At 41.7% G+C, this 16624-nt stretch overlaps 1 protein-coding gene across 1 annotated transcript in view; it reads right to left on the bottom strand.

The window, feature by feature from the left end:
- rasgrf2a (Ras protein-specific guanine nucleotide-releasing factor 2a) overlaps positions 1-14070 on the bottom strand; it is a 117609-nt gene extending 103539 nt beyond the window's left edge. The window contains exon 1 of the mRNA XM_034192770.1: positions 13641-14070. Coding sequence (XP_034048661.1) covers positions 13641-13919 — 279 coding nt within the window. The 5' untranslated portion in view covers positions 13920-14070. The remainder of the gene's footprint in view (positions 1-13640) is intronic.
- Positions 14071-16624: the final 2554 nt, after the last annotated feature.

Genomic DNA, 16624 nt, shown 5'->3' on the forward strand with positions numbered 1-16624 from the left:
GTGAATAAAATTGGTCCTAGCACAGAACCTTGTGGAACTCCATAATTAACCTTAGTCTGTGAAGAAGATTCCCCATTTACATGAACAAATTGTAATCTATTAGATAAATATGATTCAAACCACCGCAGCGCAGTGCCTTTAATACCTATGGCATGCTCTAATCTCTGTAATAAAATTTTATGGTCAACAGTATCAAAAGCAGCACTGAGGTCTAACAGAACAAGCACAGAGATGAGTCCACTGTCTGAGGCCAAAAGAAGATCATTTGTAACCTTCACTAATGCTGTTTCTGTACTATGATGAATTCTAAAACCTGACTGAAACTCTTCAAATAGACCATTCCTCTGCAGATGATCAGTTAGCTGTTTTACAACTACCCTTTCAAGAATTTTTGAGAGAAAATGAAGGTTGGAGATTGGCCTATAATTAGCTAAGATAGCTGGGTCAAGTGATGGCTTTTTAAGTAATGGTTTAATTACTGCCACCTTAAAAGCCTGTGGTACATAGCCAACTAATAAAGATAGATTGATCATATTTAAGATCGAAGCATTAAATAAGGGTAGGGCTTCCTTGAGCAGCCTGGTAGGAATGGGGTCTAATAGACATGTTGATGGTTTGGATGAAGTAACTAATGAAAATAACTCAGACAGAACAATCTGAGAGAAAGAGTCTAACCAAATACCAGCATTACTGAAAGCAGCCAAAGATGATACGTCTTTGGGATGGTTATGAGTAATTTTTTCTCTAATAGTTAAAATTTTATTAGCAAAGAAAGTCATGAAGTCATTACTAGTTAAAGTTAAAGGAATACTCGGCTCAATAGAGCTCTGACTCTTTGTTAGCCTGGCTACAGTGCTGAAAAGAAACCTGGGGTTGTTCTTATTTTCTTCAATTAGTGATGAGTAGTAAGATGTCCTAGCTTTACGGAGGGCTTTTTTTTATAGAGCAACAGACTCTTTTTCCAGGCTAAGTGAAGATCTTCTAAATTAGTGAGACGCCATTTCCTCTCCAACTTACGGGTTATCTGCTTTAAGCTGCGAGTTTGTGAGTTATACCACGGAGTCAGGCACTTCTGATTTAAAGCTCTCTTTTTCAGAGGAGCTACAGCATCCAAAGTTGTCTTCAATGAGGATGTAAAACTATTGACGAGATACTCTATCTCACTTACAGAGTTTAGGTAGCTACTCTGCACTGTGTTGGTATATGGCATTAGAGAACATAAAGAAGGAATCATATCCTTAAACCTAGTTACAGCGCTTTCTGAAAGACTTCTAGTGTAATGAAACTTATTCCCCACTGCTGGGTAGTCCATCAGAGTAAATGTAAATGTTATTAAGAAATGATCAGACAGAAGGGAGTTTCCAGGGAATACTGTTAAGTCTTCAATTTCCATACCATAAGTCAGAACAAGATCTAAGATTAAAGTGGTGGGTGGACTCATTTACATTTTGAGTAAAGCCAACTGAGTCTAATAATAGATTAAATGCAGTGTTGAGGCTGTCATTCTCAGCATCTGTGTGGATGTTAAAATCGCCCACTATAATTATCTAAGCACTAAGTCAGACAAAAGGTCTGAAAATTCACAGAGAAACTCACAGTAACGACCAGGTGGACGATAGATAATAACAAATAAAACTGGTTTTTGGGACTTCCAATTTGGATGGACAAGACTAAGAGTCAAGCTTTCAAATGAATTAAAACTCTGTCTGGGTTTTTGATTAATTAATAAGCTGGAATGGAAGATTGCTGCTAATCCTGTTGGGAAAGTGTAGTGACACGGACCCACAACAGGGGGCGCAAATGAACGGTCAATAGATGAGCCAAAAAGTAACAATTTAATGTTGTGAATGTGCACAACGAACATACAGACAATCACAGAATATCATAACAGTCAATACACAGAGGTGACGTGTGGGCAGGCTCAAGGATAGAAGACGTCTGTCCTGAGAAGAGCCGGAACCACACGATTTCCGCCGCCCCAGAACCTGGTGAATACTGGAGCCGCCAAGTCCCGAATTCCCAGGTGATCACCGTCCCCGACTGTCGGATCTGGTACTGCTGGCGAAGAACAAAGACAGTCAAGTGTGGGTGTGTGTACACCCAGTAACAACAACGGTGGGAATGCCACCTCCACCTCTCATTCAATATGTTGCAGCGGTCTCAGCTGAAAAGGAGCGCCGTCTTGCACAGCCTCCTCACAAACGACCGGTTCTCCTGCAAATTCTCACAATAACAGAGTTACAAATCTCATAAAAAGGCTGAGAGTATTACCTCCTATGAAGTATGATATCTCGGCAACGAGGTGGAGATGACGTCTGGTCTTTATGGAGTGAGATGATGTTGAGTAGATGGGTGACAGCTGTCGCTCATTACCTCTTGACAGCTGTCACCCCCGGCTGTGTTCATAGCGGCAGCGCCCTCTCGTGCCTGAAGCCCGCACTTCAGGCAGGGCGCCCTCTGGTGGTGGGGCAGCAGTACCTCCTCTTCTGGCGGCCCACACAACAAATCCTCCCCCTCGGCCCGTGCTACGAGCATTCTGGCAGTTAGTGTGACTCGGGGGAGTTGACTCATTTAAACTAACATATTTATCCTGCTGTAACCAGGTTTCTGTAAGGCAGAATAAATCAATATGTTGATCAATTATTATATCATTTACTAACAGGGACTTGGAAGAGAGAGACCTAATGTTTAATAGACCACATTTAACTGTTTTAGTCTGTGGTGCAGTTGAAGGTGCTATATTATTTTTTCTTTTTGAATTTTTATGCTTAAATAGATTTTTGCTGGTTATTGGTGGTCTGGGAGCAGGCACCGTCTCTACGGGGATGGGGTAATGAGGGGATGGCAGGGGGAGAGAAGCTGCAGAGAGGTGTGTAAGACTACAACTCTGCTTCCTGGTCCCAACCCTGGATAGTCACGGTTTGGAGGATTTAAGAAAATTGGCCAGATTTCTAGAAATGAGAGCTGCTCCATCCAAAGTGGGATGGATGCCGTCTCTCCTAACAAGACCAGGTTTTCCCCAGAAGCTTTGCCAATTATCTATGAAGCCCACCTCATTTTTTGGACACCACTCAGACAGCCAGCAATTCAAGGAGAACATGCGGCTAAACATGTCACTCCCGGTCCGATTGGGGAGGGGCCCAGAGAAAACTACAGAGTCCGACATTGTTTTGCAAAGTTACACACCGATTCAATGTTAATTTTGGTGACCTCTGATTGGCGTAACCGGGTGTCATTACTGCCGACGTGAATTACAATCTTACCAAATTTACGCTTAGCCTTAGCCAGCAGTTTCAAATTTCCTTCAATGTCGCCTGCTCTGGCCCCCGGAAGACAATTGACTATGGTTGCTGGTGTCGCTAACTTCACATTTCTCAAAACAGAGTCGCCAATAACCAGAGTTTGTCGTCAAGTGGGGAAAAACGGTTAGAAATGTGAACAGGTTGGCGGTGTACACGGAGCTTCTGTTTAGGGCTACGCTTCCTCCTCACAGTCACCCAGTCGGCCTGCTTTCCCGGCTGCTCGGGATCTGCCAGAGGGAAACTAACGGTGGCTAAGCTACCTTGGTCCGCACCGACTACAGGGGCCTGGCTAGCTGTAGAATTTTCCACGGTGCGGAGCCGAGTCTCCAATTCGCCCAGCCTGGCCTCCAAAGCTACGAATAAGCTACACTTATTACAAGAAAGAAATATACTCAAAACCTGGATTAATCTTTTTAGTCACATAGCACTACTATTATTCTGAACACTACTGTACATTCTCAGTATGCAACATTACAATGTGTCCTGAAGGTTAAAAAGAAGTCAGCAGGCCACAGAGCATTCTTTTATTGCGCACCTGTTTTATAGAATGATCTGCCTGCTGAGATAAAACTTCTGTGGAGTCATTCAAGTCCAGATTAAAGGATTTGTTCTCCCTTTCATATGGTTAACATATGTACTGTCAAATCAATTTTCCTCTCCTCTTAAATTGTATTATTATAAATGGAGTAGGTCTTCATCTCATTGTATCAAAAATTTGGGGTTTTTATTGAAGCAAAGGGTTAGTTGCCAGCGACCACATTAGTACTCTCCTTGCTAGTGAATCTAATGTCACATGGGGCTGTTCATTCTGTCCAGTTTATTTGGCACTTTTTCTCTCTTTCTGAGGTATCACTGCTGAGACCAGAGAACCTGAGTACCTTGTGGCTGGTCAAGTGGTCGAGATGTGACCAGCGCCACATGATGGGTGGTTTATTGGAACAACCACATTCCACAATGACAGCCAGAAGTGCCAGTGCTGATGGCAGGGATATGGTAGCAATCTTGGACTATGTTGGCTAGGCCTTCAGATGGACTTTGCACTATCATGTAACTGCTTGTAACTTTGTAACTGTTAGATTGCCTCAGTAGTGGGACACCCCCTTGAGTCTGGTCTGCTTGAGGTTTCTTCCTCAAGAATGCCACAGGGAGTTCCTTACCACTGTCGGGGGGCTGGGTAGGTAAGGTTAGACCTTACCCATGTGAAGAGTCTTATGGCAGCTTTGTTGGTGTCATATAAATATGACAGGGGAGGTGATGGTCTAGTGGTTAAGCTGTTGGGCTTGGGACCAGAAGATCCTCAGTTCAAATCCCAGCCTGACTGGAAAATCACTAAGGGCACTTGGGCAACGTCTTTAATCCCCAAGTTGCTCCCATTGTGTAGTGAGCACCTTGTATGGCAGCACCCTCATGACAGGTGAATGTGGAGCATTATTGTAAAGCGTTTTGAGCATCTGATGCAGATGGAAAAGCGCTATATAAATGCAATCCATTTAAATAAATTAATTGACATATCCTGGAAAATACGGTAAGTAACAACTGCTCCGCAGTGTTTTATAGATAGATAGATAGATAGATAGATAGATAGATAGATGTAGTTATGGGAAAGAGTAGTAGAAGGTTGGCTGAGAAAACAGGTGAAGATCTGTGAGCAGCAATATGGTTTCATGCTGAGAACTACACTACAGCTGAGCACTACAGATACAATGTTTGCTCTGAGAATACTGATGGAGAAGTACAGAGAAGGCCAGAAAGAGATATATTGTTTGTTTGTAGATTTAGAGACAGCTTATGACAGGGTGCCAAGAGAAGGGTTCTGGTACTGTTTGAGGACTTCTGGAGTGGTAGAGAAATATGTGAGGGTAGTGCAGGACATGTACAAGGACAGTGTGACAGCGGTGAGATGCGCAGTAGGAATGACAGACTCATTCAAGGTGGATGTAGGATTACACCAAGGATCAGCTCTGAGTCCTTTCTTGTTTGCAGTGGTGATGGACAGGTTGATGGATGAGATCAGACAGGAGTCTCCATGGACTATGATGTTTGCAGATGACATTGTGATCTGTAGTGATAGTAGAGAGCAAGTTGAGTCTAGTCTGGAGAGGTTGAGATATGCTTTGGAGAGAAGGGGAATGAAAGTCAGTAGGAATCAGGCTGAGTCCATGTGTGGGAATGGGAGGGAGCCCAGTGGAATAGTACAGTTAGGAGGAGAAGAAGTGGTCAAAGTAGATGAGTTTAAATACTTGGGGTCAACTGTCCAAAGTAATGGAGAGTGTGGTAGAGAGGTGAAGAAGAGAGTGCAGGCAGGATGGAGTGGGTGGAGAAAGGTGGCAGGAGGGACTTGTGACCGAAGAATATCAGCAAGAGTGAAGGAGAAAGTTTACAAAACAGTAGTGAGACCAGCTATGTTGGACAGCTTAGAGACGGTGGCACTAACAAAAAGACAGGAGGCAGAGCTGAAGATGTTGAGATTCTCTTTGGGAGTGACAAGAATGGACAAGATTAGGAACGAACATATCAGAGGGACAGCTCAGGTGGGACGGTTTGGAGACAAAGTCAGAGAGGCGAGATTGAGATGGTTTGGACATGTGCAGAGGAGGGACCCAGGGTATATAGGGAGAAGGATGCTGAGGATGGAGCCACCAGGCAGGAGGAGAAGAGGGAGGACAAAGAGGAGGTTTATGGATGTGCTGAGGGAGGACATGCAGGTGGTATGAGAGACAGAAGAAGACACAGAGGACGGGGTGAGATGGAAACGATTGATCTGTTGTGGCGCCCCCTAATGGGAGCAGCTGAAAGAAGAAAATCAAAGAAGTGTGCAATTGTGTCTTTGTGTGAGGAACAATTATGCTGACCTGGTACTCAGACAGTGTCTGCAGGCTAAAGGACCATCAAGTGTTACTGTTCTTTGTCCAGCACAGCAGCGTCGCAGAATACTGACACTAATCATAATCAATATTACAGCATCCTGGTGTTTTAACACACTATTTGGTTTAGTTTTTAGTCCTCTTCATCATCAGTACAGTTCTTCATCTGTCTTTAAATCTACTTTCTTTTTGTTCATCACATTCTTGATGACAGAACTTTACCTTTTCAGTTTCAAAAGGTTGTGCTGCTGTTTGTTCACTGTACGACAGACACTCAGACTGCCCAGGCTCATCGCCATGGAAACATGTCGGCCAGGTAGTTTGATAACACTCCAATGAGGAACTGATATTGAACAGCAGCATTTTTATGAAGTTTAGAAAGAGGGAAGCTCAATTTCACATCTGACTGCTTTTAACAAACTGCACCTCAAACTGACTCAAACTCTGACGTTGATCTATTTTGTTTCCGGTGACATTTCCTGACGCAGAGAGCAACACAGGCTCATAATTACAGGTTTTACAGATATATTACTGCAAAAAATGTATTTAAAGGTAAACCTTTGAAAATGAGAGGCCTTGTTTCAACAGACTGTGTCTCACAATCACAATTTTGACTTTGCACTGGAGACAAAGTCACATTTATTTTGGACAAATCAAAATTATTACTCTTCACTGACTTTTGAAACATCCTGCGATTATTGGGTACTAACTTTGGACGATTAAGCACAAGTAAATTCTGAACAGTTACAACTTAAAAAAATAATAATAACTTTCCCTTCAAGGCCACAAACGTTTCACTTCAATGTAACATAAAAACTCATGTATTTCCATTACTTCAACTTGTTTAAAGTACATTACACAGAACTGTACTTTTACATTTTTACAAATGCATCATTACTTTTAGGTTTTTTCTTTTGTCCTGCCACTAAGGCACAGTACACAAGATACACAATGCTACTACGTTTACTTCTGTCTGTGTCCAGACAAGTTTTTGTGAACATGATGACTCAATAACTGGCAGACACACTGTATTTACAACGTACAGTGAGATCAATAAGTATCTGATCCACTCTTGATTTTACAAGTTTTCCCACATGAAAAAGAATGAACAGGTCTGTAATGTTTATCGTATAACGGCGAGAGACAGAATCTAAAAAAAATACAGAAAATCAGATTTTTACACAAGGCCAACATATGGCCATCAGGTATTGTGAAGACCCAGCGTCCGTCCGTCTGTCTGCCTGTCTGCCACAGTCTTCAAATTCACAGGCAACATTCTTGGGATACAGACCTTTGGACAAGTTCAAAGATGGCTAACCCTGACGTATTTTAAGAGGTTAAACAGTCTCATTGTGTTTCAATCTGTTCAGTTTAGTTTTTGAGTGGCAGGGGTGACAGCCAATCAGAGTAGAGCTGCGCCATCACAGTCTGGTTGCTAACTGCAAACTCTGTTTTGTGTGTAAATATATCCTCTTGTCATATTTTATGTAAAGGTGAGCGAGAAATAAACACTTCTAAAACTGAAAATGCTGTTTTTAGAATCTAAAAATACCTCTGAAGCAATTTAAAAGACATTTAGCAGATGTTAACGTGCACACTAACGTCCGCTAACTCAGAGCCAACTTCCGGTCTTTTCAAAAGCTCATGTTCACATATTATGTAAAAGCTAGTGACAAATAAACACTTCTGAAACTGAAAACGCTGTTTTTAGAATCTAAAAATACCTCTGAAGCAATTTAAAAGACATTTAGCAGATGTTAACGTGCACGTTAACGTCCGCTAACTCAAAGCCAACTTCCGGTCTTTTCAAAAGCTCATGTTCACATATTATGTAAAAGCTAGCGACAAATAAACACTTCTAAAACTGAAAATGCTGTTTTTAGAATCTAAAAATACCTCTGATGTTGTGAAAGTGTAGGAACACGGACCCACAACAGGGGGCGCAATGAACGGACAATGGAGAGAGTAAATAACAAGATTTACTACTGAAACAAGCACGAGTAATACAACAAACACAATTTGGGGTCGAATCCGCTGGTGTCGTGTGGGCAGGCTCGAAGGTAGGAGACGTCTGTCTCAGTCGAACCGGAACCACCCAGATCTCCTCTGCCACCGAACCCTGGAAATACTGGAACCGCCAAGTCCCGAATTCCCAGGTGGCCACTGCCTCCGCTCGTCGGATCCGGTACTGCTGGCAGGAGAGAGCAACAACACACAGGAGTGGATGAACGCACCCAGTAACAGAGAGGGGAGAAGCCGCCTCCACCTCTTGGCAAAGTATAGCAGGAAGGTGAGTACTTATCCAAAGAATGAGGTTGTCAGTAGTCACCAGTCCTGAAAAAGGTTTTAACAGTCTTAGCTGATGATGCAATGTATAACTGCAGAGAATACTACCTTGGTCTTAGGCGATATCTCGGCACTGAGGTGGAGACGCCGTCCTCCTGATATACCTCGGTGCTGAGTAGAACAGCTGTGTCTGGTGATGGGTGACAGCTGTCACCCAGGCTACTCCCATGATGCGGCAGCGCCCTCTGGTGCCTGGAGCCCGCACTCCAGGCAGGGCGCCCTCTGGTGGTGGTGGGCCAGCAGTACCTCCTCTTCAGCGGCCCACACAACATCTGAAGCAATTTAAAAGACATTTAGCAGATGTTAACGTGCACACTAACGTCCGCTAACTCAAAGCCAACTTCCGGTCTTTTCAAAAGCTCATGTTCACATATTATGTAAAAGCTAGCGACAAATAAACACTTCTGAAACTGAAAATGCTGTTTTTAGAATCTAAAAATACCTCTGAAGCAATTTAAAAGACATTTAGCAGATGTTAACGTGCACACTAACGTCCGCTAACTCAAAGCCAACTTCCGGTCTTTTCAAAAGCTCATGTTCACATATGTAAAAGCTAGCGACAAATAAACACTTCTGAAACTGAAAATGCTGTTTTTAGAATCTAAAAATACCTCTGAAGCAATTTAAAAGACATTTAGCAGATGATAACGTGCACATTAACGTCCGCTAACTCAAAGCCAACTTCCGGTCTTTTCAAAAGCTCATGTTCACATATTATGTAAAAGCTAGCGACAAATAAACACTTCTGAAACTGAAAATGCTGTTTTTAGAATCTAAAAACACCTCTGAAGCAATTTAAAAGACATTTAGCAGATGTTAACGTGCACACTAACATCCGCTAACTCAAAGCCAACTTCCGGTCTTTTCAAACACTCATGTTCACATATTATGTAAAAGCTAGCGACAAATAAACACTTCTGAAACTGAAAATGCTGTTTTTAGAATCTAAAAACACCTCTGAAGCAATTTAAAAGACATTTAGCAGATGATAACGTGCACACTAACGTCCGCTAACTCAAAGCCAACTTTCGGTCTTTTCAAACGCTCATGTTCACATATTATGTAAAAACTAGTGACAAATAAACAATTCTGAAACTGAAAATGCTGTTTTTAGAATCTAAAAATACCTCTGAAGCAATTTAAAAGACATTTAGCAGATGATAACGTGCACACTAACGTCCGCTAACTCAAAGCCAACTTCCGGTCTTTTCAAAAGCTCATGTTCACATATTATGTAAAAACTAGCGACAAATAAACACTTCTGAAACTGAAAATGCTGTTTTTAGAATCTAAAAATACCTCTGAAGCAATTTAAAAGACATTTAGCAGATGTTAACGTGCACACTAACGTCCGCTAACTCAGAGCCAACTTCCGGTCTTTTCAAAAGCTCATGTTCACATATGTAAAAGCTAGCGACAAATAAACACTTCTGAAACTGAAAACGCTGTTTTTAGAATCTAAAAATACCTCTGAAGCAATTTAAAAGACATTTAGCAGATGTTAACGTGCACGTTAACGTCCGCTAACTCAAAGCCAACTTCCGGTCTTTTCAAAAGCTCATGTTCACATATTATGTAAAAGCTAGCGACAAATAAACACTTCTAAAACTGAAAATGCTGTTTTTAGAATCTAAAAATACCTCTGAAGCAATTTAAAAGACATTTAGCAGATGTTAACGTGCACACTAACGTCCGCTAACTCAAAGCCAACTTCCGGTCTTTTCAAAAGCTCATGTTCACATATTATGTAAAAGCTAGCGACAAATAAACACTTCTGAAACTGAAAATGCTGTTTTTAGAATCTAAAAATACCTCTGAAGCAATTTAAAAGACATTTAGCAGATGTTAACGTGCACACTAACGTCCGCTAACTCAAAGCCAACTTCCGATCTTTTCAAAAGCTCATGTTCACATATGTAAAAGCTAGCGACAAATAAACACTTCTGAAACTGAAAGCACTGTTTTTAGAATCTAAAAATACCTCTGAAGCAATTTTAAAGGCATTTAGCAGATGTTAACGTGCACACTAACGTCCGCTAACTCAAAGCCAACTTCTGGTCTTTTCAAAAGCTCATGTTCACATATTATGTAAAAGCTAGCGACAAATAAACACTTCTGAAACTGAAAATGCTGTTTTTAGAATCTAAAAATACCTCTGAAGCAATTTAAAAGACATTTAGCAGATGATAACGTGCACATTAACGTCCGCTAACTCAAAGCCAACTTCCGGTCTTTTCAAAAGCTCATGTTCACATATTATGTAAAAGCTAGCGACAAATAAACACTTCTGAAACTGAAAATGCTGTTTTTAGAATCTAAAAATACCTCTGAAGCAATTTAAAAGACATTTAGCAGATGATAACGTGCACACTAACGTCCGCTAACTCAAAGCCAACTTTCGGTCTTTTCAAAAGCTCATGTTCACATATTATGTAAAAGCTAGCGACAAATAAACACTTCTGAAACTGAAAATGCTGTTTTTAGAATCTAAAAATACCTCTGAAGCAATTTAAAAGACATTTAGCAGATGTTAACGTGCACACTAACATCCGCTAACTCAAAGCCAACTTCCGGTCTTTTCAAACACTCAAGTTCACATATTATGTAAAAGCTAGCGACAAATAAACACTTCTGAAACTGAAAATGCTGTTTTTAGAATCTAAAAACACCTCTGAAGCAATTTAAAAGACATTTAGCAGATGATAACGTGCACACTAACGTCCGCTAACTCAAAGCCAACTTTTGGTCTTTTCAAAAGCTCATGTTCACATATTATGTAAAAGCTAGCGACAAATAAACACTTCTGAAACTGAAAATGCTGTTTTTAGAATCTAAAAATACCTCTGAAGCAATTTAAAAGACATTTAGCAGATGATAACGTGCACATTAACGTCCGCTAACTCAAAGCCAACTTCCGGTCTTTTCAAAAGCTCATGTTCACATATTATGTAAAAGCTAGCGACAAATAAACACTTCTGAAACTGAAAATGCTGTTTTTAGAATCTAAAAATACCTCTGAAGCAATTTAAAAGACATTTAGCAGATGATAACGTGCACGTTAACGTCCGCTAACTCAAAGCCAACTTTTGGTCTTTTCAAAAGCTCATGTTCACATATTATGTAAAAGCTAGCGACAAATAAACACTTCTGAAACTGAAAATGCTGTTTTTAGAATCTAAAAATACCTCTGAAGCAATTTAAAAGACATTTAGCAGATGATAACGTGCACACTAACGTCCGCTAACTCAAAGCCAACTTCCGGTCTTTTCAAACACTCATGTTCACATATTATGTAAAAGCTAGCGACAAATAAACACTTCTGAAACTGAAAATGCTGTTTTTAGAATCTAAAAATACCTCTGAAGCAATTTAAAAGACATTTAGCAGATGATAACGTGCACACTAACGTCCGCTAACTCAAAGCCAACTTTCGGTCTTTTCAAACGCTCATGTTCACATATTACGTAAAAACTAGTGACAAATAAACAATTCTGAAACTGAAAATGCTGTTTTTAGAATCTAAAAATACCTCTGAAGCAATTTAAAAGACATTTAGCAGATGTTAACGTGCACACTAACATCCGCTAACTCAAAGCCAACTTCCGGTCTTTTCAAACGCTCATGTTCACATATTATGTAAAAGCTAGCGACAAATAAACACTTCTGAAATGGAAATGTTCTTTTTAGAACCTAATAATTGCTTAAACAACAGCAAATTATAAAGAACACAATGCTCATACGGCCGAGGGTATTTTAGCATTGCGTTATATTTAAATAATTAATTTGCACTTTATTTCATGAAATAAGTATTTGATAGAACTGACCTTAATATTTAGTACAGAAACTCAGACAGACACTGCAAAGTTGGCGCTGCCTTTGTCACCACCAACCCATAAACAGATAACCAGGTGGAGGTGTGGCGGACACACTGTATGACCCGGGTGAAGCCTGGACACGCCCCTATCATCAAGTCCGAACCAGCTAAGCTAACCTTGATTCAAGTGTTTATGAAATCATATTTTGGGGACTGAGTGGTGCTTCTCAACACCCACATCTGGTTTTTTTTTTTTTTGGCTTCATATCAGCTCGTCCGGGTCTGTGTAGAACCCCTACAGGTCACCGAGGGTTTGTCCAGCACATGTACAGGCTGTGTGACAACAGCAAAATGCTCCATGGACTAGACCAGGGCTCTTCAACTCCAGTCCTTGAGGGCCAGTGTCCTGCACATTCTAGATGTGTCCTTGGTCCAACACACCTGAGTCTAATGGCTGAAGGACCTCCTCAGTATGCAGTCAAGTTCTCCAGAGTGCTGGTAATGACCTCATTCATTGACCCAGGTGTGTTGAAGCAGAGACACGTCTAAATGTTGCAGGACAGTGGCCCTCGAGGACTGGAGTTGAAGAGCCCTGGTCTAGTCCATGGAGCATTTTGCTGTTGTCACACAGCCTCAGTATGCATTTAGTAGTGGCTGAAGATGTTCTACTACCTCCACTGTGTCCATCAGACTACACAACACCATCCCACTGGCTGGAGCTCAGACTGGCTATTTACACCACAGGTGGGGCACATTGTGCCATAGTGATGTGCAATTTGCTCAACAGATTTGAATTTCAGAATCAGAAGGCTTTTAGAATTTGAGTTCATGTGTAGTAGATGTTTTTAATATACATTTTGTGTAGATGAAGTGGTGCAAATAAGAGTGTGCTAAATCCTAATTTACACCTCAGTGGTGCAAACAGCCTTTGCTGCTGGAGCTTGGTAACCCAGAAAAATTCAAAGAAGATAGTAGACGTACATGAAAATGGTCACGGTGTCCAAAGTACACAAAACCAGCTGAGAAAGACTACAAGAGAAAACTTCAGACATACGTGGTTATGCTCACGCTGCATAAACCCCCGGGGTCAAAGGGCAGGGAGGGAAGGTGTCCAAGTGTATATATACTAGAGTAATAAGGTTTTGGGGTGCTGATGTGCTGCTTCTCAGTTCTAAACAAACAAACCAACAAACAAACAAATATAAGGAAACACTTCAAAGTCACTTTTCCTTTAAAAACACGTTCCACAGAATTTTACCAGAGATTAGATTTCCCTGCCTCGGGACCCCTCAGGAACATCTGGACGACACTCACCTGTTGTTTTTCCAGAGGCTCCTTGGTGACGGCGGAGGCTTGGGGCGCAGGTGCGCGCTCGCACGTGCACCTCTCCAGCAGGTACATCCCGGAGGGGCGCGCGCTCTGCTCGTTTTCGAAGTAGAAAAGCAGGTTCTGGTAGAGAGCGAAGTACTTCTCGGTCCAGCGGCCGTTCTCCGCGCTCTTCTTGCTCAGGAAGCCGCGCTTGGCGCCCTCTTTCCGCGCCACCACGGACAGGTAAAGCGCGTGCCCCTCGTTGTACCGGACGCTCTTCTGCATTTTATCTTATTCAGGTTCGGTTGCACCTCGTACCGACTTCAAGTGACCCGGTGCATCGTCACACCGGCGTCTGACGGCAGAAAGTAATCCAGGCTTACCGTGGGATAAAAAGTTGGAGTGTCCGTGGCGCCGCGTGCGCTCGCGTTGCCAGATTTTGGTCTTTAAGGGAGCAGACAGTGCAAACCCCCCCCCCCCCCAGACCGGCGGTAAGCGGCTTTGAACTTAAAGAGACGAGTCCGCGCGCGCCGCAGCGCGTGAGCGAGACAGTTTTACGTCAGTGACGTCACACGTCACGTTGAAGTTAAGTTAAATAGGAAAAAAATGTTTCCAGCCGCAGACCCGCTAGTGTGTGTGTGTGTGTGTGTACATTTAAATATATATATATATATTTCACATAAAACGGCTAATACACTGAGAAAAACTGATTCAATTGCTTCAGTTGGTAAGACTCAAAAGAAATGTGTGTCCAAATTAAGTTTGCAAGTTGGCATAAATATTACTTAAGTTAATTTGGATAAATCTAATTTATTTGAAGCGTTGTATTAGGTTGGTCCATGAATGAATTCATATTCTATCCCCCTTTATTCCAGTGAAGGGTCACAGGTGGTGTGGAGCCGATCACAGAGGTGACAGATGGGGACAGTCTGGACAGGCCTCAGGTCGGCCCAATAAACCTTTATTTATCTATTTTAAGTGTACATATGTAATATATGTCTTCTTTTGCTTATCTCATTGGTTGTACAGGGTGAGTTAGAGAAATAGTTGTATAAGAGCTGCAATGCTTAATCAGTTATTAAATTAACCCCCACTAACTGTTAATCAGTTGAATGTTATGAGTCATTTTTTTAACTGTCAAAATTCTCTGATTTCACCTTTTGATGTTCACCTTTCTTCATCCATTGCTCCTCCTCTCTGAGAATAAACAGAATATCTTTGAATTGTGAACAAATCAAGACATTTGAGGACATCACCTCAGACTGGTAAAGACTGAGGACGTTTTCTTACATTTTAGATCAAATAACTAACTGGATAATTGATCAACTAAAAGACAGAAAACTTGATAATAAAAATAATCACTAATTGCAGCAGTGGAGTGAATTACTTTTATTTTATTTTTTAAAACACGATCATATATTTGGACACTGACAAAGGTTTTCTTGTGTTACCTTTACTACCTAATCATACCTGAGATTAGAGATAGTACGTACATGCCCCCCCCCCCCCCACGACAAGCACCCATTTTCTTGCCACGTTTTTTTTTTTCATTTTGCTATTTATAATCCTTCCCCTTCGCTTAACTCTGACCCTAACCATAGCGTAAGTGCGTTCCCTCCTCTAAACCTAACCATGACCCCCCCCCCCCGTCACCTCACATTTCGTGCCCCCGTCACAAAACCATAGATTAATGTACTTTTCGTCATGCCACCACAACCTGCCATGAGATTGGGTTGGTTGAAGATATTTTGGGCTGCAGCAATCAGATATTTGCCTCCAGTGGCCTTAATGATTGACCTCTGGATGACCTTAGCAGGTCAGTTCTGGAGTCCAGGAAGAATCAGTCAGCAAACAGACAGGCAGATATGACCTTGGCCCCAATGATTGACCTTTGAGAAATTTGACCTTACTTGGGCAAGTCAAACCCACTTATATATTTAGACATTGGGGTGAGAGAGAGGGGGATCCTAATGTTGACCTTTGACCCCAATGCCTTTGACTTTTCTTAAACTAACCCTTTAAGGGAAATTCTGGGGTTGGTTGAAATTTGCAGTGTGGGAGGAGTACAGGAACAAACAGACACAGAAACATAACTCTAATCTAGGGGAGGTGATGTGCTGGGCTTGAGACCAGAGGATCCTCAGTTCAAATCCCGGCCTGAGTGGAAAATTACTAAGGGCCCTTGGGCAAAGTGTGTAGTGAGCACCTTGTGTGGCAGCACCCTGACATCGGGGTGAATGTGAGGCATTATTGTAAAGCACTTTGAGCGTCAGATGCAGATGGAAAAGCGCTATATAAACGCACTCCAGTTAGCATTTATTTAATTACAGCATGATATCACAATATTTAAGTGACCAAAAGTAATTGGACAGCCAGCTGTATCTTATTCTCTCTTTACAATAAAAAAAAAGCTCAATGCCAAGTCAGTAGGTGAAATGTCTTGAGCTGAGATTAAGGGCTACATCCCTTGGAGAAAAAATTAAAAAGTCAATCAATCAATCAATTTTTTTATATAGCGCCAAATCACAACAAACAGTTGCCCCAAGGCGCTTTATATTGTAAGGCAAGGCCATACAATAATTATGTAAAACCCCAACGGTCAAAACGACCCCCTGTGAGCAAGCACTTGGCTACAGTGGGAAGGAAAAACTCCCTTTTAACAGGAAGAAACCTCCAGCAGAACCAGGCTCAGGGAGGGGCAGTCTTCTGCTGGGACTGGTTGGGGCTGAGGGAGAGAACCAGGAAAAAGACATGCTGTGGAGGGGAGCAGAGATCAATCACTAATGATTAAATGCAGAGTGGTGCATACAGAGCAAAAAGAGAAAGAAACAGTGCATCATGGGAACCCCCCAGCAGTCTACGTCTATAGCAGCATAACTAAGGGATGGTTCAGGGTCACCTGATCCAGCCCTAACTATAAGCTTTAGCAAAAAGGAAAGTTTTAAGCCTAATCTTAAAAGTAGAGAGGGTGTCTGTCTCCCTGATCTGAA

The sequence above is a fragment of the Thalassophryne amazonica genome, chromosome 17 (genome assembly GCF_902500255.1).
Source record: "Thalassophryne amazonica chromosome 17, fThaAma1.1, whole genome shotgun sequence".
Taxonomy (NCBI): domain Eukaryota; kingdom Metazoa; phylum Chordata; class Actinopteri; order Batrachoidiformes; family Batrachoididae; genus Thalassophryne; species Thalassophryne amazonica.